General features: G+C 27.1%; 8 protein-coding genes across 14 annotated transcripts in view; 7 read left to right on the top strand and 1 right to left on the bottom strand.

The window, feature by feature from the left end:
- LOC105150915 (agrin) overlaps window positions 1-26,210 on the bottom strand; it is a 717,341-nt gene that overhangs the window by 258,245 nt on the left and 432,886 nt on the right. The gene's annotated exons all lie outside the window — the stretch shown is intronic.
- Window positions 813-2,259, top strand: LOC147907580 (uncharacterized). The gene is given in 4 exon segments (XM_087412404.1): window positions 813-1,102; window positions 1,105-1,826; window positions 2,002-2,088; window positions 2,155-2,259. Coding segments are annotated over 4 exon segments (1,203 nt in total). The 5' UTR covers window position 813.
- On the top strand, window positions 3,041-4,483 carry LOC147907579 (uncharacterized). The gene is given in 4 exon segments (XM_087412403.1): window positions 3,041-3,247; window positions 3,250-4,065; window positions 4,218-4,304; window positions 4,369-4,483. Coding segments are annotated over 4 exon segments (1,215 nt in total). The 3' UTR covers window positions 4,474-4,483.
- On the top strand, window positions 6,633-8,084 carry LOC147907578 (uncharacterized). Its single transcript, XM_087412406.1, has 2 exons — window positions 6,633-7,649; window positions 7,784-8,084. Exons 1-2 carry the CDS (start codon window positions 6,633-6,635, stop codon window positions 8,033-8,035), a joined length of 1,269 nt encoding a protein of 422 aa, XP_087268532.1. The 3' UTR covers window positions 8,036-8,084.
- Window positions 8,994-11,746, top strand: LOC147907577 (uncharacterized). Its single transcript, XM_087412736.1, has 3 exons — window positions 8,994-11,294; window positions 11,484-11,570; window positions 11,645-11,746. Exons 1-3 carry the CDS (start codon window positions 10,281-10,283, stop codon window positions 11,744-11,746), a joined length of 1,203 nt encoding a protein of 400 aa, XP_087268862.1. The 5' UTR covers window positions 8,994-10,280.
- LOC147907576 (uncharacterized) lies at window positions 14,665-15,752 on the top strand. Its single transcript, XM_087412723.1, has one exon. The coding sequence runs from the start codon at window positions 14,669-14,671 to the stop codon at window positions 15,749-15,751; it is 1,083 nt and encodes a 360-aa protein (XP_087268849.1). The 5' UTR covers window positions 14,665-14,668; the 3' UTR covers window position 15,752.
- LOC147907575 (uncharacterized) lies at window positions 18,624-21,884 on the top strand. Its single transcript, XM_087412722.1, has one exon. The coding sequence runs from the start codon at window positions 18,624-18,626 to the stop codon at window positions 19,710-19,712; it is 1,089 nt and encodes a 362-aa protein (XP_087268848.1). The 3' UTR covers window positions 19,713-21,884.
- Window positions 20,115-26,013, top strand: LOC147907574 (uncharacterized). Of its 2 annotated transcripts, none has more exons than XM_087412719.1 (3): window positions 20,115-23,783; window positions 23,946-24,032; window positions 25,924-26,013. In XM_087412719.1, exons 1-3 carry the CDS (start codon window positions 22,767-22,769, stop codon window positions 25,945-25,947), a joined length of 1,128 nt encoding a protein of 375 aa, XP_087268845.1. In that variant the 5' UTR covers window positions 20,115-22,766; the 3' UTR covers window positions 25,948-26,013. The 2 variants fall into 2 exon arrangements, with proteins under 2 accessions (XP_087268845.1, XP_087268844.1); XM_087412718.1 differs by lacking the exon at window positions 25,924-26,013 and adding an exon at window positions 24,316-24,433.

The raw sequence follows: 26,210 nt of genomic DNA, 5'->3' as shown, positions 1-26,210 counted from the left end.
GTAGCAAGTCAAAAAATTGTGCTCCTAATATGAGATGTCCCGAGAAATCGATAATAAAACGTAGGAGACACCGGGGCTAATAGACTTTTTGAGTTTCGAATTTTTACAGACGAAATTAAGAGATTTATTGAAAAAATTAATTCTACATCAATTACTATGTACACATTTGACTATCTAATAATATTTTAATAATAAGAGGAAACTAATAACTAATATAAAAAAATGCATTTTTCTAATAATGAATTTTCCACTAAATAGTTTTCAATCTAAGAATAATAAATTCATGGTGAAACCGACAGATAGCATTTATTATAGTTTAGCAAAAACCGCCATCTCATATTAGGCGCCTATTTCATAATAGGAGGCACGCCTATTTCATAATAACGCACGTCCAGTTGTAGGTTAGCAAATATTGCAATAAGTCTTTCAATTTATTGAGTTATATGTTGTAAAAATTATATATCATTTGTATTAATCTATCCCAAGAGTGGTAAGTGCCGAAAACGCCATGGTTACTTTACGGCTAACAAATGGTTTCTTTAGTTTTATTTTATTGCTGCATGCAATATTGGCTCGCAGTTCCAAACTTAAATTCGAGTATAGATCAAACACAAAAACCATATCATTTCATTCTTCTTAGGAAGAGACCAACTTAAAACTTATATACTTAAAAAAAAACATTCACATCTATTTTAATACTAAAGTGCACATGATTAATAATGTAAATCTGATATAAAATGTTATGTCCACTATAAATTTTTATAATTGTGTTAGATTCAAAATGTCAAAGAGAAGATAATCGCGAAAATCAAAATGCGGAAAAGTTGGTGGTTGTGTTACGCAACAGACTTTCATTCTTTAATGTATCCCTGTTTCATCTGTAGTCGAATTCTGGGAATATTTCCGTATAAGCTCAACATTTCGACTTTCGAGTTTTCGAAACTGTATTATATCCTGTCAACCATTGTTATCTGTATTTTGTGTGTTATAATACTCATTAACAATATTATTAAATCAAAACTAAATTATGGAAATCTGGTTTGGATTATTCACACTGTTATATATCATGTTCTCACCAGTTTTATAGTGCTCATCACACATTTCCTGGTCCGCGAATGCGCTTGTTACAGACAATAATGGAGATCTCTTCGAAATTACATTCGAAATCGTACCAAAAACTGTCTAGATTGATCCACGTTAAGGATATATTGAGTAGTATTATCAGAGTTGTGCAATTAATCATAATTTTGTCTAAAATACTGGAATCAGAAGACAATTTTTTCACTATCCTGAGTGGAATATCTACAATATATTTTGGCCTGTTGATATTACAAATAATTATGTTATATATAAACTGTGTTTGTGTATTAAAAGCATGTTTTAAGAGAATCGATGATAATCTCGTTAATATGCAAAAGATTGTAATAAATGATATGAAGCCACGTATCTCCAATGTGATATGGCACACACAGAGAAATCAATTTTTGATAGAACTTAGAATTTTGAAAAAGCAATATCTTATGATTAGCAACGCGGTAAAAATGTTGAATATGATCTTTAATCTGCAACTCCTCGCTGCTATATTCATGTCCTTTTTAATCATCATCTTTGAGTTGTATTTCTACGCAATGCGTTGGCAAAATGGAGTACTTATTGAGCTGGATTGGCATTTTTTTGATGTGCTTGTAACATCTCTGACATATAACATTTTACAAATAATATTAATTGTGTGGGCCTGCGAGACGGGTAAGAATCAAGCCCAAAATATCGGTACTACCATTCACGATTTACTTAATAGTACCAATGATGAGAAAATTAAATATGAGGTAGCTATATTATGACATTATCTATATAATTTTTTGTAATTATGTTAATCCTAACACGATCTTTTTATACAAATCTACTGAGGTATATATTTGCATTTTTCAATTTCATGTTTTTTTTCTTGCATTTAATTATTTTTTTCTAACGTTTAACTATCATATCTTTCTAACATTGCAGTTGCAACTATTTTCTTTACAATTATTACACTGTAAAAATATATTTTCGATGAAAGGTTTGACTATGGATGCGACGCTTCTTGCAGTAGTAAGTAATCAATTATATACTATAAATATTAAAATATCAATTATATAAATTTTTATTTTACTTTAGATAGTGGGGAATATTACTATGTACTTACTAATTTTGATACAATTTTTAAACGTGTCATATTCTTGCGACAGAGAAGCAGCAATTAATGTTACACAATTTAATTAGAAGTATACATAAAGTGATATAAAAATGTCTTTAAATATATGAAACACTGTTTTGTCACAATGTTTTATATTTTTATAGAGATTTTTCGTTAATGTTTTATGTTCATATATGTAGTTAATTCAAAAATTTCAATAAATGGCTTTACGTAATAATCATTTTAGTAAAAATTTAATATCCTATTATAAATTGATCAATAATATACGATATCTTAAAGTTATTATTTATGTGAGTATTGTAATTTTTTTCTATGAGCACACATAATCATGAAGGGCTTACTAGTGATGTAAACCGACATTTAAAAAAAACTTTTGAGACAAATAGCAGGTCATACGATTTTCAATATCGCACGTTCGATTGTGCATTAATGGGCTAATCATTTGTTTATTGAGTCATATGTTATAAAAATTACATATCATTTGTATTAATCTATCCCAAGAGTGATAAATGTCGATCGAAGACCGCCATGGGTACTTCACGATTAACAAACGGTTTTATTAGTTTTGTTTCTTTGCTGCATACAGTATTTGCTCTCAGTTTCAAATTTAAATTCATCGAGTATAGATAAGATGCAAAAACCGTATTAGTGCATCTTTTAATATTTTATATTAAAAGATCGACTAAATTACACTTAGAAAAAGAAATTTCCCTAATCACATCCATTTTAATACTAAAGTGTATATGATTAATAATGCTGTATATCTGATTCAAATTGTTACGTTCTCTTATAAATTTTTCTAATTGTGTTGGATTCGAAAGGTCAAGGACAATCGCGAAAAACAAAATGCGGAAAAAATGGTGCTTGTGTAATGCAATGGACTTTCAATCTTTAATGTATCCCAGTTTCATTTGGAGTCGCATTCTCGGGCTATTTCCGTACAAACTCAATGTTTCGATTTTCGAAGTTTCGAAACTGTACTATATTCTGTCAACAGTAGTTATCTGCGTGTGTAGTGTTATGAATTTTGCACTCATTTGGACTGTATTATTAAATCAAAAATAGATTTTGGAGATGTAGTTTGGAATATTCACGCTGTTATATACTATTTTCTTACCAGTTTTATAGTGATCACGCATTTCCTGAGTAGTCCGCGAATGCGCTTGCTACAAACAATAATGGAGGTCTCTTCGAAATTATCCTCGAAGTCGTATCAAAAACTGTCCAGATTAATCCACGTTAAGGATATATTGAGTAATGTCATCAGAATTGTGCAATTAGGCATAAAAATGTCTAAAGTACTGAAGGATCAAGACAATTTTTTCACTATTCTGTTTGGGGTATTTACAATGTACTTCGCTCTGTTGGTGTTACAAATAATTATGTTATATATAAACTATGTTTGTATATTAAAAGCATGCTTTAAGAGAATCAATGACAATCTGCTGCACATACAAAAGTTTGTAATAAACAATATGAAGCCAGGTGCCTCCAATGTAATACGGCACACGCAGAGGAATCAATTTTTGCTGATAGAACTCAGAGTTTTGAAGAAGCAACATCTAATGATTAGTGACGCAGTGCAAATGCTGAATATGATCTTCAGTCTACAACTCCTTGCTGCTGTAGTCCTGTACTTTTTAGTTCTCACTTCTGATTTGTACTTCTTTGCATTTGATTGGCAAAATAGAGTATTTATTGGAATGGATTGGCACTTTCTTGATGCGTTTCTGACATCCCTGACACATAACATTTTTCAAATAATATTAATTGTGTGGGTCTGCGAGACGGGTAAGAATCAAGCTCAAAAAATCGGTACTACCATTCATGATTTATTTAACAGTACCAATGATGAGAAAATCAAAAGTGAGGTAATGTTATAACTTTATTTATATATTTTTTTGAAATTATGTTGTATGCTAACGTAATCTTTCTAAATATTAAATCTATTGAAGTATAGTTGCATTTTTTAATTTCATATTTTTATCCTTATATTTAATTATTTTGCTTTTTAACATTGCAGTTGCAACTGTTTTCTTTACAAATCTTGCACTGTAAAAATACATTTTCGATGAAAGGTTTGACTATAGATGCGACACTTCTTACAGCAGTAAGTAATCAATTATTTGTTATAATACCAGAATATATTATGTACATTTTTTTTTTACTTTTAGCTAGTGGGAAATATTACCACGTATTTCCTAATCTTGATACAATTTTTAAACATTTCGCATTCATGCGATAAAAGAACAATAGTCAATATTACAGAATCTAATTAAAAAGATACGTAAAATAAGATAAAAATGTTTTTAAATATTTAAAATGCTGTTTTATCTTTGTTACGAAATTATAATTGTATATTTTCTTATATTTTTATAGATGTTTTGCATTTATGTGATCAGTTTAATTTATAAATGGATATAATATTATAATAGTAATAATTTTACTTAAGTAAAATTTTACTTAAGTAAAATTTAATATATTTTATACTTATTATTTTATATTTATTATTTTTGAGACTAATTTTTGTTGCGTTTTAAAATTAAATATTATTTTGGCATGCAGTTCACAGAATTGGATATATTTATAAAATTCACCGATATATATTTGAGCACTAAGATTCAAATTATACTGTGTGCATTTTTGCATTTATTATTTACTTGTTATTTATACATCATTTATGTCTAATAGACACTTTACTTTGTTATCTTTTCGTTTAAATGTAAATTGGAACATGATGAATATAATTGCAAAGAATGTTCTTTAAGTAATTATTTATAAATATTTCTTATAACTACTGATTGATGATTAACTAATAATAAAATATTTATTATTTACATTGGTTTTATTTTTATATAACAAGTATCTTTCATACAGCAAATTGTCGTGTGCTTAATAATGATTCAATTATTAAACACGTCGCGTTCTTGCGACAGACAGATAGCAATTCACATATTACACAATCTATTTAAAATAGTTATATGAAAATGTGTTTGTAGAATAATATATAATCTACCATTTTAATGCTACAAATATCTATTTTGTATATATTAGATTACTTTTATTTTGTGTATATATGTGAGCATATACAGTATATTATTTAAATGTTTTATATCTGTATAAAAATATATTTCTTCAATGTTAATTAAATATTAAATAAATATCAATAGGCTAATATACATATAGATTATGATGTGTGTAATTCTTATGTACTACAATAAATGTAAATAAAAATTTAAATTTCGTCTTGAAAGGTCATAATATACATTAAAATACATTATTTAAAAAGCATTATTTTATTTTATTTAATACCTTATATTTAATTAATATTTATTTTCTTTAATTATGTTCGCAACATGTTAAGCACATCTTATTTCATGAAATATTAGAATATAACTTTACTGAAAATAATTTTAATTATTTAAATTAATTTTGAGAAGGGATCAAATATTTTATTAAAGATATTTATATTTGTACTTATAATTTCATTGATTACAAATTGAATAGAACTTTATCGAAAGGCAATATTGATGTATTATTACAGTTACATTTTCTCCGTTTTTTCAAATCATTACATGACTAAAATACAAATTGTGATCAAATTTGAACTTACTTTTTTACGTAACATAAAGTTGTACGATTAATAATTTAAAATTAAGAATACTAAGACACTAATAGAAATATCTATATTAATAAATTTATTAATAAGTTAATTTATTAATTATTTAAATTAATTTTAATTTTTAAATATATGACAAAGGTTTTGCAGACTGCGGTATTTTATTTGATAATTTTCTAATAATTTCGATAAGTTTCTTCTAATTTTAGGAAAATAACTTTAAAAATTTTAATAAATATACTTCTAGAATTTTATACAGTAATGAGTTTATATAAAAAAATAAATTTATAAAAGAAAGAATATTAAATATCAAATATATATAATATAAAAATATTTATATATCCATAATATGCAAAAAAAGAAAATGTTATATTCTGCATTAAATAGTCATTAATGAATCTTTTGGGATTATGCGTGATAGGAATCATGCAATTAATATTACGCAGTTTATGCTTCCTATTTCATACACGCTTACATAATTTGTCATATGCTACATTTCTTTATGCAATTTATCCCAAGAGATAAATGTCGATCGAAAAATGCTATGGTTACTTTATCAATAACAAATAGTTTCTTCACCAATATATTTGACGCAGCAGTTGCTCGTAGTTTCAAACTTAAACTCAACGAGGATAGGTCGGATAAAAATACATATTAGTTTGTACATTTGTTGTAAAAAAAATGCAATTAATTAGAAAAGAAGTATTTCTATTAATATAGTACATTGATTAATAATAAACTACCTATCATAATATAAACTGTTATTCTCTTACAAATATTTGTTACTCATGTTCAGTTCGAAAAAACAAGGACGCTAAGATGCGGAAAAAATGGCAACTGTTCCACGCTATGGATTTCCTATCTTTAATGCATCCCTGCTTCAATTTTTGTCGTATTCTCGGAATATTTCCGTATAAAATCAACATTCTGACCTTCGAGGCATCAAAACCGTATTACATTATGTCGACTGTGATTACTTGTGTCTGCTGCGTTTTAAATCTCGCATTGATTCACCATATTTTCATTTCTAAAATAATAAACTTTGAAAACGTAATTGAAAATTTGGAGAGTTTGGCTTTCTACGTAATCAGCGGTTTCGTTGTAAGCACGACGCATGTCTTGAGTGGCTCACGAATGCGCTTGCTACAAACCATTTTGAATATTTCTTTAAAATTGCCTTCGGAATCATATCAGAAGTTATCGAGATTGATTCATGTCAAAGACATCTTCGGTAATATTTTGCTGATAGTGAAATTATCCATATTTTTTTATAAAATACTTGAACTGACCTATTCAAACGTTTTGCAAGCAATATTAATTATGTACTTGGAACTGATAATGTTTCAAATGAATATGTTGTATGTAAATTGTGTTTGTGTATTAAAGTCTTGTTTTAAGAGAATCAATGACAATCTAGTATATATGCAAAAGCTTGTGATAAAAGATATAAACCGTGTCCCCGGGCTGATATGGCACACGCAGGGAAATCAATTTTTGATAAAACTGAAAATCCTTCAAAAACAGCATCTAATAGTTAGCGAAATATTACAAATGATGAACACAATATTTAGCCCGCAAATTTTTGCTATTGTAGTTATGTCTCTTATTGAAACCACTATTGAACTATACTTCTATGTAGTGGATTGGAAAGATGGAGTATTCATTAACTTAAATTGGCAGTTTTTTGATATTCTTTTAACGTCCATGGTATTTTATATTATGAAAATAACGCTACTTGTATGGGCTTGCGAGACCGGAAAGAATCAAGCTCAAAAGCTCAACACCACAGTTCATGACATACTTAATAGCACCAGCGACGAACCAATTAAATATGAGGTAATAAAAACACAATTTTATTTAAATTTTTCTAGAAATGTTAATATAAATTTTAAATATTAAATCTATTTAAATAAAATTGCAGTTTTCAAAGTTGTTTTTTTCTTGCATTATTTTGTGATTTGACGTTACAGTTGCAGTTGTTTTCTTTACAAATTCTGCATCACAAGAATATATTTTCGACGAAAGCTTTCACTATGGATGCATCGCTTCTCACGGCAGTAAATAATCAATTATTTGTTTTAATTAATAAAATGTATATTATTCATACTTTTTACTACTATTTTCAGATGATGAGCAGCATCACAACATATATGTTAATTATTATACAATTTGTTATCATGTCACATTCCTGTGATGAGAAATCTGTAACCTATATTACATAAGTAATTCAGGTTATTTATAAAAGAAATACAATATAAAACCTTTTTTTACTTATATAGAGATAATTTTATTATATTCATATAGAATCGTTTATTTGTATATATATATATATATATATATATATATATATATATATATATATACATTGTATGTGTATATATATATATATGTATGTGTTCAATAAGAGCGTGTAACAGACATAACTTTCGATATATGTATATGTCTCACACCGCGATCCAACAAAACAAAATTCATATCGCTTTTTGAACTTGTTTATAAAAGCTTTTTTCTGTAGCCACTTCCTGCGAGATTTTCTGTTATTTCGGATACATGCAAAGAGAAATAACTTTAAATCTTTTATACCGTAAAATTGATAGAAATCAACTTTTGTTAATACAAAGTTCTGCAAAAGTAGCATCTAATGATTAGCGATATAGTACAAATGAATTAAATCTTTAGTTTCCAACTTCATGCTACTGTCATGACATTTTCTGATATCATTACGTACGTGGCATTCATTAAACATGCTGTTTTTTTAAGAAAAAATCGAACAGTAATCAGATTCTCTGTATAATGCGTCGCAAATAATGCGAGGAGAATTAGGCTTTTATTTAAGCGTTCAAAAAGTAATTTGATGTAACGATTTTCAAACAAAAGTTACTTGATCAGGTCCTTATTAAGTCAACTATATCGTAAAATTGAATAGAAAATACATCTAAAACAAAATCGACAATAATTGACGAATAATTGATACAGAACTAATTAGTACAGAAGCGCTATAAATTTAGTTTATAATACATATTATATAATTTTTTTAATATTTTGTAATAAATATTATTCAATAAACGTCATCCTATATAATATGAAATTTATAAAATATGACAAATCTGTCAAAAATTCCATTATTAAAAATACTTTTTTTATGTAGATATATAGTAGATTAATGTAGATTAATAAGATTAATTATAATCAATATAATAATATCGTTATTGCATTCTCTCCAATATATTAACAATAATTTTGTTCAATTTGTACTTTCCATATTACTATTAATATTCTTCAAAGTATAAGTTTTCAAACATACAATATTATTAAAAAATTGAATTAAATTTATTACATTTCACTAAATTGCCGAAATTAATTTGTAATTACGTTTAACTATACAATAAACGTAAAATAAGTAAAAATTATATTAAAAGATATAGAGCTAACAGTATTAAATTACCAAATTGTAGTTCAAAAATATACTTCATAGTGTACGTTAAAATTATCTATAACGTATGTATTGTATACAATATGAAAAATAAAATTAATCATTATTCTAATTATTATTAATGGATTTAGTAATTTAAATATTATTTGATTTGTGTAAATATTGTGTATTTTCTGCTTTGTGTATGTATACAAGGATTAATATATTACTGATTGTACTGAACAACATTACATATAATGTTATGAATTACATATAATTATATACAACGGTATATCATAAGAATGATAAACGATGACTAAAGAATTTATCATTAATTCCAAAACCAACGAATAATCCCTGAGATATATCTTCTTACTCCATATCTTAATTCATTCGTTGTGTATTATTATAATATCTTCAAAAGTTATTGATTCATATTACATCATTCATTTTGATTTTAAATTATTGTATATTTAATTATTGCTGAAGAAGAATTTGTAGTCTCGAAACGTTCATTCTTGTTTTTTGATATAACAAATGTTCTAAAATTTATTTATAATTTCCTTAGTGAGCTGGATCATTGAACATTTTTTTATAGTTTTGTATTGAATATTACAGAGTTTTGTGTGTAATATTCTATTTTATATGTATATACACACATAATTTATAAGTGATGTAAAATAATGTAATAATTTGGCGGAATTCTTTTTCTAATCCATTTCCAAATTAAGAAGTGCCGATCGAAGAATGTCATGGTTACTTCGCTACTAACAAATGGTTTCTTCAGCTTTGTCTCTCTGCCATACGCAGCACGTTTGCAGTTCTTAATTGAAATTCATCGAGTCTAGATAACACATGGATCAGTTTACACACCTGTTACGAATTGATTTGAAGATTACATTTAAAATAAAAACTTTCGCAATCTCATCTGTATTAATTCTGAAGTATATTGATAAATAACATTTGACTCTGGACTATAACAGATTGTTATTTTCCCAAGAATTTGTGCTAATCGTGTTCAATTAGATAATTTAAATATATACCAAGGAGACAAAATGTGGAAACGATATTGGCTGTTCCACGCCACGGACTTTCAATCTTTAATGTATCCTTGTTTCACTTTTTGTCGTATTCTCGGAATATTTCCGTACAAGATCAATGCTTCAACTTTTGAGATTTCAAAACGGTACTTCATCCTAATGACCATCATTATCAGCGCTTGCGGCATTTATGATTTACTAATCATTCACGATTATATTTTTAAATCTAATCTATTAAACACAACTAAAATTCTTGAAAATGTCTGTTATTATGCGTGCAATGGTTTTATAATGATCATTACGCATATCTTAAGCGGTCCGCGAATGCGCCTGTTACAGACTATTTTCAAGATATCTTCGATATTACCTCCAGAATCTTATCAAAAGTTATCCAAATTAATTCATATCAAGGACATCTTTGGTACAATATTGTTAGTCTTGCAAATAAGCATTTATTTTATTAGAAATCACATGCTTAAATTAAACTATAAGGACTTCCTCATCGTAATGTTCACTGGATATTTAACTCTGCTGGAGTGTGAGATAAATATGTTATATATAAATTGTGTATGTGTATTAAAAGCATGTTTCAAGAGACTCAACGAAAATATGACACATTTGCAAAAACTCGTAGTAAAACCGTGTGTACCCAGGCTGACATATCACATACAAAGAAATCAACTTTTGTTAATACAACTCAAAATTCTGCAAAAGCAGCATCTAATGATTAACGATACAATACAAATGTTGAATCTAATCTTTAGTCTGCAACTTCATGCTACTGTAGTCGCGACATTTTCTGATATCATTTTTGAAGTTTATTATTACGTAGTACATTGGCAAAATGGGATACATATCACTTTTGATATGCACTTTCTTGATGTGTTTTCAATATCGATAACATTTTATATTTTAAAAATAATGCTAATTACATGGGCCTGTGAGACTGGTAAGAATCAGGCTCAAGAGCTCGGCACCATCATTCATGATGTACTGAATAGCACTAACAACGAGCAAATTAAGAATGAGGTAATAAGAAATTATATTCAATTATCTATATATATATATATATATATATATATTTTTTTTTTGCTAAATATCAAACGTACGTTAAAGTAATGTTTGAAAACATTATATTTATTAATACATTATTATGTTCTTTAATTCTACGTTTTTCTTCTTTTTTTAATTTCATTACATTGAAATCTAATATTGCAGTTGCGGCTGTTTTCTTTACAAATACTACATTGCAAAAATACATTTTCGATAAAAGGTCTCACTGTAGATGCGACGTTTCTCGTAACAGTATGTAATCAATTATTTACTTTAATTAAAAGACGTATATCGTTCACATATATATTTTAAATTATTGATTGCAGTTTGTGGGTAACATCATGACGTACCTGTTAATTATAATACAATTTTTGATCACATCACATTCTTGCGATGGAAACAATACTACAAATAATTATATAAACTAAGATATATAATAACAAAAAATATTTTTTTGTACTTATGTGTATATACATATTTATAATCACTCGTATATAAATATATATAAATATAAATCCATGTAAAAATAAAATTTATTATACCTATATTAATACTAAATTGAAGAAAAATCGCTATTGCGTCGTATTTGTGCAGAAATATAAAAAGAAACTGTCATCCTGCATTAACATGTAATCTATAAATTACTGACAAACTTATTAAGAATTTTGTTATTGAAAATAATCGATTAATTTTAACCTGAAGATATAATTCTAAATAATATATAGTGGCATTAATATTGCATTTTCATCAATTTATTAATAGTTTATTTGTCCTCTTTATACTTTCCATATCAATGTCTTTTAGAGCATATATAATGCAACTTGATTGTTTTTAAACACACAGTATTATAAGAAAATAATTTAAAGTTTCATTCGTGTTATATTCTAATAATTCGGAGAAAAGAATTCATACTTATATTTAACCGTATAATAATACTTGTAAAATAAGTAATGATTTTAATCAACATAAAAGTATCAAATAACATTGTTATGTGATAATAAGATAACACAAATTTATGTTAAAATTTAAGTTATCTTATTATTTTTTTTCTTACTTTAATATTGTAACTTCAGAATCGGAAATAAGTTTATTAGAAATTTTCGACTTGTTTTCATGTACCAAAGTAGCAACTTGGTACTATGCAGAATACCGTATGTACTCGTAAATATTATATATTATAAAAAATGGAAAATAAAATTAATTGTTATTATAATCATTATTAACGAATATAATAATTCAAAAGTTATTCGGTCTATGTACATTCATTTTTTGTATGTGCAAAAGTTGAATATATTACAACTACATAATCATATTATACTTTACATTGCAGGAATAATAAATGGCGACAGAAAAATGATATCATTATTTACTTCAAAATTAAATCATCCCTGAGATATGTTATTCTATAGATATAAAAATTCTTCGCTGTTTTAAAGGAGGGATTGTGATAAATGCCATTTTTGGCATACCTCACAAATTCAAACAAAAAGGGGAAAATATACCTCCATATCGGCCTCAATTGTCCCCTATAAATCGTTTAAACTCCAAATATTGTGATTCATAAAAGACGAGATTCAGAATCATATTCTTCTAAGGAATTACGAAGCTAATATGAATTTGGAAGGGGGAGAGATGATCTCTATATCGCAATCTCTTTTTTAAGATTACTAAATCAACAACACAAAACATGTTATTGTAGAATCTATTATTATTTCTAATCCTGCTTGAATGTAGTAAAAATCATTTTATAATGACAGAGAAATAATAAGCAGATAGCAGCAAGATAATACAACATAATACTAGAAAAAAGTCTATTACGGTCGAAGCTAGATCTTCATTGCTTTAAATAATTCAATCTTGAATTACTAATATACACTATATACGTATTTGCATATGTATCATATTGTAGTCTTTTAGAACTGCGCACCGAATTATTTTTCCGGACCACAATTAAAACTACTCTAATAATTAAACTCGCGAATTAAATTGACAAGCAATTTAATAATTTGATGCTACCATCTAGAACAATTCGGCGCGTAGTTCTAAAAGATTACAATATGATCTAGTATTGATTGTTTCTCATATATGCGTTTCTCATATATACAAAAAAAAGATTCTTATATTGTTAATATAACTTAAGTTGAAAAAGTTTGCAGACAATTTTAATAATTCGTCGATAAAAATTCATAATTTATACTACACGGTTGATTATTATATTGATGTTAATTGTGATTATTATGCCTTGACACCACTTGACTCGAAATTAGAAATGTGCAATGTTTTTTTGATCAATAACTGGAAAAAGTATTCTTATGAATCCTGATATATGTTTACTTAATAAATTCGAATTAATTTTTTGTATTCAGAGCAACAGGAAGAAAGAAAAAGAAAAAATAAGAAAGAAAGAGAGAAGATAAGAAATCAAAAAGTCATTATTATGATAAAAGTTTTAAAATTACTGTTCATATAAATGTATAATGTACATTATTCTATTTTGTATGTGTATATAATTCATGAGTCACAATTTTACGTAATATTTTTTTGTATAAACAACCTCTAGAAATCAATGTTTTCGGTCTAGCTGGATCTTAAGTATACTTATAAGATTTTGTGTGAATTTATATCCTACGTATATAGTTCCTTAAAATGCGGGCCGAAATGATTTTTGGGTTTTGGAACGAAAACTCTACAAAACTACCATAGTAACATCACGAGATAAATTGACTATCAATTTAACAATTTGATGCTCTTTCGCATCTTTCGCAATTTTAATAATGCTAAGTGATATATTAAAATCTGTAATTAATTCTTATAGTGAAAAATACGACCTCGGCCGGAAATCGAACCTGAATCTCTTGCATTCCGTGCGAGCGTCCTAAGTCTTTAAACTATCGAGACCTTAGTAATATTCTTCGTAATAATTGGCATTTGAATAATTGATATACTATATATTTTATGTATAAATATCGTAAAAATGAGAAATAACGATCGAAGAACGCCATGGTTACTTCCTTTCTAACAAAAACTTTTCAGCTTTTCTCTTTGCTACACGTCGCATTTCTTGGCAGTTAAAAGTTAAAATTCACCGAGTGTATATAAAATAAAAAATCCATGTCACAGTTAATATAAGCATTGCAAAGAGAGAGAGAGAGAGAGAGAGAGAGAAAGAGAGAGAGAGAGAGAAAGACCTAAATATTAAACTTATTATTAGCTAAAAACCGTGTTAATTCTAATAATTCAATGTATTAATTGAATGTATTGACTAATATTTAAGATATAAGTTGTGATACAGACTGTTACTCTCCAAGAATTTTTACTAATTGTGTTCCGTTCGAAAATTCAAAGGAAACATGAAGAAAAGATGGCAGCTGTTGCACGCTACGGATTTTCAATCTTTAATGTATCCTTGCTTCTTTTATTGTGGAATTCTTGGAATATTTCCGTACAAGATCAATACTTCGAATTTCGAGATTTCAAAACCACGTTATATCCTGTCGATCGTGATTATTTGCGTTTCCTTCGTTTCGTGCGTGCTGATCAACCACGGTTTTATTATTTCTAAAATATTTACCCTTGGAAGCATAGTTAGAAACTTTGAGGCTGTCTGTTTTTTTACGTTCAACGGTTTGATAATGATACTCACGCACATCTTAAGTAATCCACGAATGCGCTTACTACAAAAAATTTGGGAAATCTCTTCAAAACTTTTACCATCAAAAACCTACCAGAAGTTATCCAGATTGATCCATACCAAAGACGTCTTGAGTGTCATCTTGTTAGCTGTGCAACAATACATATATTTCTCTAAATTGCAATTATTTATAATAAATAATTGGATTGAAAGATATATACTCATAGCATTTACAATATATTTGTTTCATCTTGAGTTTTACATGAATATGCTATATGTAAATTGTGTTTGTGTATTAAAAGCCTGTTTCAAAAAAATCAACGACGATCTGAATTGTATGCAAAGATTCATGAAAAACGGTATGAAATCATCTGTTCCTAGTTTAATTTGCTCAACGCAGAGAAATCAAATTTTTTTAATAGAACTTAAAACTTTGATGAGACAGTATCTAATAATTAACGAAACTGTGCAACTGCTAAACATAATCTTCAGTTTGCAACTTCTTGCAACTGTAATCGTGACCTTTGCTGAAATTACTTGTGAAGCATATGATTTCATAGTGCACTGGCAAGGCGAGATAATCATTACTTTTGACCAGCATCTTCTTGATGTGTTTTTAACAACCATGGTGCATTATGTTATGAAAGTAATACCAATTGTATGGGCCTGCGAAACCGGCAAGAATCAAGCCAGAGAAATCGGCACTACTATTTATGACGTACTTAATAGTACAAGAGATAAGCAAATCAAGGACGAGGTAATTTTTTTGTATATTTATTGTTTATGTAAAACAATTTTTTAACTATTTAATCTACTAAAATTATGTTTGCTAATATAATTTTTTTCGTTCTTGCATTTAATTGTTTTACGACTTGACGTTGCAGTTGCAACTCTTTTCTTTGCAAATACTGCATTGCAAAAATATATTTTTGACAAAAGGTCTCGCTATGGACGCGACGTTTCTCACAGCAGTAAGTAATGAATTTGTTGCTTTAAGTAATGGAAGATGTATTGTTTATATATTTTAAAGTATTGTTTTTAGATGGTGGGTGGCATCACGACATTCATGTTAGTTTTTACACAATTTCTAATCGCGATACATTCTTGTGATGAAAAATCTGGAATCAATGTTACAAATAATTCAGTTATATAAAATGAGATAACATAAAACAAGAGATCTGTTGTATATACATAGAATAGTATATACATATGCATACGTATATTTAAATAAAACGTTTTATTATATCTACGTTAATACTGAGTTAAATATAAATCCATATTGTATCTTCTGAGTTTTGCTGTAGTATAAAGAGAAATTGACTTGCAATAACATGTTGTTTATGGATTACAACAAACATGTAGCTCAAGAAATCAGCACCAGGGACGGACAAAATAAAAGTGATGTAATAAAACACAGTTTTAATTAAATAAATTTGAATATCCACGCTCAATTAATTAAATTTAATAAAATATTGGAAAAAGGTGTAGAGCAATAGTTGTTAGTTGCTATATTTTAAAATATTAAAAATACAAACAAACGACAATTTTCAATTTTACATTAGATCGTTTTACATTAAATCTTTTAGCGTACGCGGCATTCATCATTAAATACGTTGTTATTTTAGAAAAAATTGGGCAGTAATCAAAAGAATCTCTGTGTTTAATGCGTCGAAGAGGAAGAACCCTTTTATTTATGCGTTCCGAAATGGAATTTGACGTAACGATTTCCAAAAGTTTATCTGATCACACTCTTATTAAATCAACTATCGTAAATGATAAAAAATATGTCTCAAAGAAATCGAAAATAATTAACTTATTAATATGGAGTACTGTAGTATCGATTTAGTTTATAGTACAGTAATTTTAATATTTTATGATAAATATTTTTCAATAAACGTTGTTTTTGCATAATATATAATTTATAAAATACGACAAATTTATCAAAAATTCCATTATCGAAAATATTTTTTTAATGTGGATAAGATTAATCATTATAATAGCAACTATGCAGAATTCTGTATGTAAATATTATATAGAATGTAGAAAATAAAATTAATTATTGTTAGTAATTATTAACTGTGATATTAATTTAAAAAGCTATTCGATCTATGTGCACTTCTTTTTTGTGTAAAAGTTTGATTCTATTACAACAATTAAACATAATGATATTGTGTAATACGTCGCAAGGATAATAAATGGCGACAGAAAAACATTATCATTATTTACTTCAATATTAAATAATCATTGAGACATTTCTTGATACTCAATAGATACAGAAATTCTTCGCTGTTTCAAAGGAGTTATAATAAATACTATTTTTGACATCCTCACAAATTTAAACAATACTAAGGGTAAAATATATACCTCTATATCGGTCTCAATTGTCAAATTGAGACTGAATATCCCTATAAATCATTCAAATTCAAAATGCTGTGATTCATAAGAGATGAGGTCCTTATTGCAACCGCTTCTTTAAACTCAGTAAATATAAATTGACAACAAAAAATAATAAATGTTAGAATCCATTAGCATTTCTAATCCTGCTTGAATGTAGCAAAAATCATTTAATTATAACGACAGAAAGATAATAACCGAATAAAGTACAATAACAAGATAATATAACAATAAGTTGAAAATTTTGCAAACAATTTTAACAATTCATGATAAAAATTCAAAATTTATACTACACGGTTGATTAATTAAAGTTAATTATGATTACTATGTTTTGATACCACTTGATTCGAAATTAGAAATGCGCGATGTTTCTTTAATCAAAAAATTAAAAAAGATAATTATTATGAATTTTGATACGCATGCACTTAATAAATTCGAATTAATAATTTTTTGATACAAGTTAAATATCAGAGATTTCAAACGATATGAAAAACACTGGTATCGGTATTACATAAATCAGGGATTAAAAACCGAAATATTCTTTTATTACCGACTATACCGGTATTAACTATATTATATCAACTATGCATCAACTCTATTCAATTTAATAGCGATATATAAAAAACAAATTGACTAGCAATTTAACAATTTGATGCGTATTCACATTTTAGAATGATCTTAATAATGCTGAGTGAGATATTAAAATCTGTCAATAATATTAATTCTTATTGCGGTTAATTAATATTACTTCGGTCAGGAGTCAAATCTGGATCTTTTGCATTTGCGAGCATCCTAAACTTTTAGACTATTGAGGGTATAGTAATATTCTTCGCAATAATTGGCATATATTTTTTGTAGAAATGTCGCAAGAGTGAGAAATGACGATCGAAGAACGCCATGGTTACTTCTTTACTAACAAAGGCTTCTTCAGCTTTGCCTCTTTGCTATACGTAGCATTTGCTGACAGTTTTAAGTTAAAACTCATCGAGTAAAATAAAAAATTCACATAGTAGTTAATACAGGCATTGCAGAGTCAATGAAATAGAGAAAGAGAAAGAGAGAGAGAGAGAGAGAGAGAGAGAGAGAGAGAGAGAGAAAGAGAGAGACAAACATAAATATTACACTTAGCCAAGAAGCTATTATATCCGTGTTATTTCTAATAATTCAGTGTGTGAATTCAATGTATTGACTAATATTTAAGATATAGATTGTGATATAAATTATAACTCTCCTAAAAATTTTTACTAATTGTGTTCACAGTTCAAAAATTCAAAAGGAAAATGAAAAAAAAGTGGCAGCTATTTCACGCCACGAATTTTCAATCCTTAATGTATCCTTGCTTCTTTTATTGTGGTATTCTTGGAATATTTCCGTACAAGATCAATACTTCGAATTTCGAGATTTCAAAACCACGTTATATCCTGTCGATCGTGATTATTTGCGTTTCCTTCGTTTCGTGCGTGCTGATCAACCACGGTTTTATTATTTCTAAAATATTTACCCTTGGAAGCATAGTTAGAAACTTTGAGGCTGTCTGTTTCTTTACGTTCAACGGTTTGATAATGATACTCACGCACATCTTAAGTAATCCACGAATGCGCTTACTACAAAAAATTTGGGAAATCTCTTCAAAACTTTTACCATCAAAAACCTACCAGAAGTTATCCAGATTGATCCATACCAAAGACGTCTTGAGTGTCATCTTGTTAGCCGTGCAAGAATACGTGTATTTCTCTAAAATGCGATTATTCGAAACAAATCATTGGATTGTTAGATGCCTAATCACAACATTTTTAGTATATTTGCTTCAGCTGGAGTTTCATATGAATATGCTGTATGTAAATTGTGTTTGCGTATTAAAAGCCTGTTTAAAAAAAATCGACGACGATCTGAATTACATGCAAAGACTCATGACAAATGATATGAAATCATCTGTTCCTAGTTTAATTTGCTCAACGCAGAGAAATCAAATTTTTTTAATAGAACTCAAAACTTTGATGAGACAGCATCTAATAATTAACGAAACTGTGCAACTGTTAAACGTAATCTTTAGCTTGCAACTTCTTGCAACTATAACCGTGACCTTTGCTCAAATTACTTCTGGACTATATGATTACATAGTGCACTGGCAAGGTGAAGTAATCATTACATTTGATCGGCATCTTCTTGACGCGATTTTGACAACCATGGTACATTATATAATGAAAGTAATGCTAATTGTATGGGCCTGCGAGACCGGCAAGAATCAAGTTCGAAAGATCAGCATTACTATTTACGACGTACTTAATAGTACAAGAGATAAGCAAATCAAAGCCGAGGTAATTTTTTTGAACATAGATTGTTTCTGGAAACAATTTTTTAACTATTAAATCTACTAAAATTATGTTTTCTAATACCATGTTTTTCGTTTACTAATACTCATCTTTTTCGTTCTTGCATTTAATTGTTTTGCGACTTGACGTTGCAGTTGCAACTATTTTCTTTGCAAATATTGCATTGCAAAAATACATTTTTAACAAAAGGTCTCGCTATGGATGCGACACTTCTCGCAGCAGTAAGTAATCAATTTGTTGCTTTAATTAATAAAAGATATATTATATTATTTTAAATTATTATTTTTAGATGGTAGGTGGCATCACGACATATACGTTAATTTTGATACAATTTTTAATTGCGGGACATTCTTGTGATGAAAGATCTGGAATTAATATTACAAATAATTCAGTTATATAAAATTTATAATAAAAAATTTATAATAAAAAAGAGACCTTTTTATATTTACATAGAATCGTATATACATATATGCATACATATATTTAAATAAAATGTTCTACTATATCTATGTTAATCCTGACGATGAGTTAAATATAAACCGATATAGCGTCTGTTGAGTTATGTTGAAACATAAAGAGAAATTGTTACTTGCAGTAACATGTAGTTTATGAATTTATTACAACAAACATGTAAAATCAAAACATCAGCACCACTATTCACGATGTATTTGATAGCGACAACCAAATTAAAAATGAGATAATAAAAACACAATTTTATTTAAATTTTTCTTGAAATGCTAACATAATTTTTTTAATATTAAATCTACTTAATTGAAATTGTACTTTTTAATTTTGTTTTTTTTCTTTGCATTATTTTGCGATTTGATGTTGCAGCTGCAATTGTTTTCTATACAAATTCTGCATCGCAAAAATAAATTTTCGTGTGGAAAGTTATGCAATACCGAAAATAATAAAGATCTGAAAGTGAGTTTTATGTAAATATTACTCGAAAATTATATAAGTCTGCCGATTTTTATGGAAATTTTTAAGGAAAAGTTGATTAGTACCCTCACCTATATAACATATATCAATGTCAAAATCATCGGAGAAGTGTCCTCTGATGAAAAGGAAGGAATTATATACCTTAGGTATACAATTTTTGATCACGTCACATTTTTGTGATGAAAAATCTAACTTAGACTACGTGAGTAATTCAGATTATTTAAAAAAGAAATACAAAATAAAACCTTTTTTTATATTTATATAAAGATGATTTCATGATATTTATATAGAATCATTCATATAGTATAAGTACTTATATCTGTTCAATAAGAGTGTGACAGACATAACTTTTGACATATATACATATATGTATAATATGTCTCCGTAACCCAATAGATAAATAATATATGTTCATATCGCTTTTTGGACTTGTTAATAAACGCCTTTTTTCCAGCCTTTCTCGAGATTTCTGCGAGATTTTCTAATATTTCGGATATATGCAAAGAGAAACTTCTAATTTTTTAGTATACGCGGCATTTTATCATTAAAAATATGTCGTTATTTAGAAAAAACCAAATACTAATTAAAAGATTCTCTGTATAATGCGTCGTACGTAGGAAGATCCCTTTTATTTGGGCGTTCAAAAATTGATTTTGACGTAACGAATTCTAAATAAAAGTTTATTTGATCACGCTCTTATAATTAAATCAACTGTGTTGTAAAATTGATAGAAAATACAATAGATCTCGAAGAAATCGATATTATTTGACTTTATTAATATAGAAGCACTATAATATCAATTTAGTTTATATAGTATAGATGTAATTTTTTAATATTTTATAATAAATGTTATTCAATAAATGTCATGCTACATAATATATAATTCATAAATATGACACCTGTAAAAAATTCCATTATGGAAAATATTTTTTTAATATAGATATACAATAATAAGATTAATTTTAATCATTATATTAGCATTATTATTGCATTTTCCTTAATATACAATATTAACAATTATTTTGTTCATCTTGTATTTTCCATATTATTGTTCATATTTTTCAAAACATAAGTTTTCAAATATACAATATTATTAAAAAATTAAATTTAACTTATTACATTTTAGTAAATTGCTCAAATTAATTTTTATAATTACGTTTAATTGTACAATATAAGTATAAAATAAGTAAAGATTATACTAAAAGATATAAACAGCTAACAATATTAAATCAACAAATTATAGTACAAAAATATACTTTAAAATTATACGTTAAAATTATCTATAATGTATATACAATGTATATATTGTATACAACGTGGAAAATAAAATTAATCGTTATCGTAATTATGATTAATGGATCTAGTAATTTAAATACTATTTGATCTACGCAAATATTGTGTACTTTTTGCATTGTGTATGTATACAAAGATTGATATATTATATCAATACTGACGTATTGAAACAATTATATATAATTATATACATATAATTATATAACGCTACATCTAAAAAGTGATAAACGACTGAAGAATTTATTTACCTTAAAACGAATAATGATGAGATATATCTTCTTAAAACTAACGAATAATGATGAGATATATCTTCTTATTCTATCTTAATTCATCGTTGTGTGTTATTACAATACCTTCAAGATTATTGATTCATACGGATATATTTTGATTTTAAATTACTGTGTATTTTAAAATTATTGTATGTTTAATTATTGCTAAAGAAGGATCTGCGGTCTCGAAATGTTAATTCTTTTTTTCTTAATATTTATAATAAATAGGATTGGGTAATATGAGCACCCTCTTTATATTTCTGTAACACCGATCGAAGAACGCTATGGTTACTTCACTACTAACAAATGGTTTCTTCAGCTTTGTCTCTCTGCTGTACGCAACACGTTTGCAGTTATTAATTGAAACTCATCGAGTTTAGATAACACGTAGATCAATTTACACACCTGTTACGAACAAATTGATTTGAAGATTTAAAATAAAAACTTTCGCAACCTTATCTATATTAATTCTGAAATATACTGATGAATAATATTTGATTGTAGATTATAATAGATTGTTATTTTCCCAAGAATTTGTGCTAATCGTGTTCAATTCGATAATTTAAAGGTATACCGAGGAGACAAAATGTGGAAACGATATTGGCTGTTCCATGCCACAGACTTTCAATCTTTAATGTATCCTTGTTTCACTTTTTGCCGTATTCTCGGAATATTTCCGTACAAGATCAATGCTTCGACTTTTGAGATTTCAAAATGGTACTTCATCCTGTTGACCATCATTACCTGCGCTTGCGGCATTTGTGATTTACTAATCATTTACGATTGTATATTTTTTTATAAATCTAATCTATTCGATATAACTAAAACTCTTAAATTTATCTGTTATTACACGTGCAATGGTTTCATAATGATCATCACACACATTTTAAGCAATCCGCGAATGCGCCTGTTACAGACTATTTTGAAAATATCTTCGACATTACCCCCAGAATGTTATCAAAAGTTATCCAAATTAATTCATATCAAGGATATTTTTGGTATTATATTATCAATCATGCAAATAAGCATATATTTTGTTAGAAATCACATGCTTAAATTAAACTATAAGGACATCCTCATCGTAATGTTCATTGGATATTTAACTCTGCTGGAGTTTGAGATAAATATGTTATATATAAATTGTGTATGTGTGTTAAAAGCATGTTTTAAAAGACTTAACGAAAATATCGCACATTTACAAAAACTCGTAGTAAAACGGTGTGTGCCTAAGCTGATCTATCACATACAGAGAAATCAACTTTTATTAATACAACTCAAAATTTTGCAAAAGCAGCATCTAATGATTAGTGACGCAGTGCAAAAATTGAATCTAATCTTCAGTCTGCAACTTCATGCTACTATAGTCATGACCTTTTCTGGAATTATTTTTGAAGTTTATTATCATGCAGTGCGTTGGCAAAATGGAATACACATTACTTTTGATATGCACTTTCTTGATGTTTTAATGTCAATAACGTTTTATTTTCTAAAAATAATTCTAATTGTATGGGCCTGTGAGACTAGTAAGAACCAGGCTCAAGAGATCAATACAATCATTCATGATGTACTGAATAGCACCAGCAATGCCCAAATTAAGAACGAGGTAATAAAAATCAATGTATAATATATATATATATTTTTTTTAACAATCTACTGTACGTTAAAGTAATTTTTGAAAACGTTAAATTTATTAAGATATGATTACATTTTTCAATTCTACATTTTTTCTTTTTGTATTTAATTACATTGACATCTAATATTACAGTTGCAGCTATTTTCTTTACAAATACTACATTGCAAAAATACATTTTCAATAAAAGGTCTTACTATAGATGCAACGTTTCTTATAACAGTAAGTAATCAATTATTTACTTTAATTAAAAAACATATATTAGGTGTTGGAATTAATTCGTAGCGTTTTTTTAATGAAAGAATGTTATTTATTTCACATGAGCATTAAAAAATACATTAATGAAAGTACTTTTAAAACTTATAAATACTTTGTAAAACGCTACGAATTAATTCCAACACCTAATATTATTCATATATAAATTGTATTTAAATGTTATGTTCACATATTCATATATACATTCACATTATATATATATATATATATATAATATTATTGATTGCAGATGGTGGGTGGTATCATGTCGTACATATTAATTTTGATACAATTTTTGATCGCATCACATTCTTGCGATGGTATTAATATTACAAATAATTCGGTTATATAAAATAAAATACATAATATAATAAAAAAAAATAGACAGTTTTTTTATACTTATGTGTATGTATACATATTTATAATCATTCGTATATAAATATATGCGAGTATAAATACGCGTAGAAATAAAATCTGCTATGCCTATATTAATATTACATTAAGTTGAAAATAAATCATTTCTATGTGCGTCATTGTATTTATGCTAACATATAAAAGAAATCCTGTTATCCTGCATTAAAATCTACAAATTGCGACAAACTTGTTAAGAATTTCATTATCGAAAATATGTTTTCATGCTCTGAAGCTACTGTAGCAATTATGGCATTATACAGAATATAGATATCCAATATACAGATATTATATTTAAAAAAATATAGAAAATAAAATTAATTGTTATTATAATCATTATTAACGGATATAATAATTTAAAAACTATTTGATCTATGTGCACTTCTTGTTTGTATATGCTAAAGTTGATTATATTACAACAATTACATAATCATATTACGCAATAATATGTCGCAAGGATAATAAATGGCGACAGAAAAATGTTACTATTATTTACTTCAAAATTAAATCATGTCTCCATATTGGCTTCAATTGCTAAATTTCTTATAAATCATTCAAGTTCGAAATGTAGTGTTTCATAAGAGAGATTCAGAATCATATTCTTCTGGACAATTATGAAGCTGAATTTAGTAATGAAGGACAAAAATGACCTTATTGCAACCGCTTCTTTAAACTCAGTAAATATAAATCGACAACAAAAAATAATAAATGTTAGAATCCATTAGCATTTCTAATCCTGCTTGAATGTAGCAAAAATCATTTAATTATAACGACAGAAAGATAATAACCGAATAAAGTACATAACAAGATAATATAACAATAAGTTGAAAATTTTGCAAACAATTTTAACAATTCATGGTAAAAATTCAAAATTTATACTACACGGTTGATTAATTAAAGTTAATTATGATTACTATGTTTTGATACCACTTGATTCGAAATTAGAAATGCGCGATGTTTCTTTAATCAAAAAATTAAAAAAGATAATTATTATGAATTTTGATACGCATGCACTTAATAAATTCGAATTAATAATTTTTTGATACAAGTTAAATATCAGAGATTTCAAACGATATGAAAAACACTGGTATCGGTATTACATAAATCAGGGACTAAAAACTGAAATATTCTTTTATTACCGACTATACCGGTATTAACTATATTATATCAACTATGCATCAACTCTATTCAATTTAATAGCGATATATAAAAAACAAATTGACTAGCAATTTAACAATTTGATGCGTATTCACATTTTAGAATGATCTTAATAATGCTGAGTGAGATATTAAAATCTGTCAATAATATTAATTCTTATTGCGGTTAATTAATATTACTTCGGTCAGGAGTCAAATCTGGATCTTTTGCATTTGCGAGCATCCTAAACTTTTAGACTATTGAGGGTATAGTAATATTCTTCGCAATAATTGGCATATATTTTTTGTAGAAATGTCGCAAGAGTGAGAAATGACGATCGAAGAACGCCATGGTTACTTCTTTACTAACAAAGGCTTCTTCAGCTTTGCCTCTTTGCTATACGTAGCATTTGCTGACAGTTTTAAGTTAAAACTCATCGAGTAAAATAAAAAATTCACATAGTAGTTAATACAGGCATTGCAGAGTCAATGAAATAGAGAAAGAGAAAGAGAGAGAGAGAGAGAGAGAGAGAGAGAGAGAGAGAGAGAGAGAGAGAGAGAGAGAAAGAGAGAGACAAACATAAATATTACACTTAGC

The sequence above is a fragment of the Acromyrmex echinatior genome, chromosome 13, assembly GCF_024713525.1.
Source record: "Acromyrmex echinatior isolate Ae372 chromosome 13, ASM2471352v2, whole genome shotgun sequence".
NCBI classification, from domain to species: domain Eukaryota; kingdom Metazoa; phylum Arthropoda; class Insecta; order Hymenoptera; family Formicidae; genus Acromyrmex; species Acromyrmex echinatior.
The sequence above is the reverse complement of the archived record's forward strand: the minus strand, read 5'-3'. Positions and strand labels throughout refer to the sequence as shown.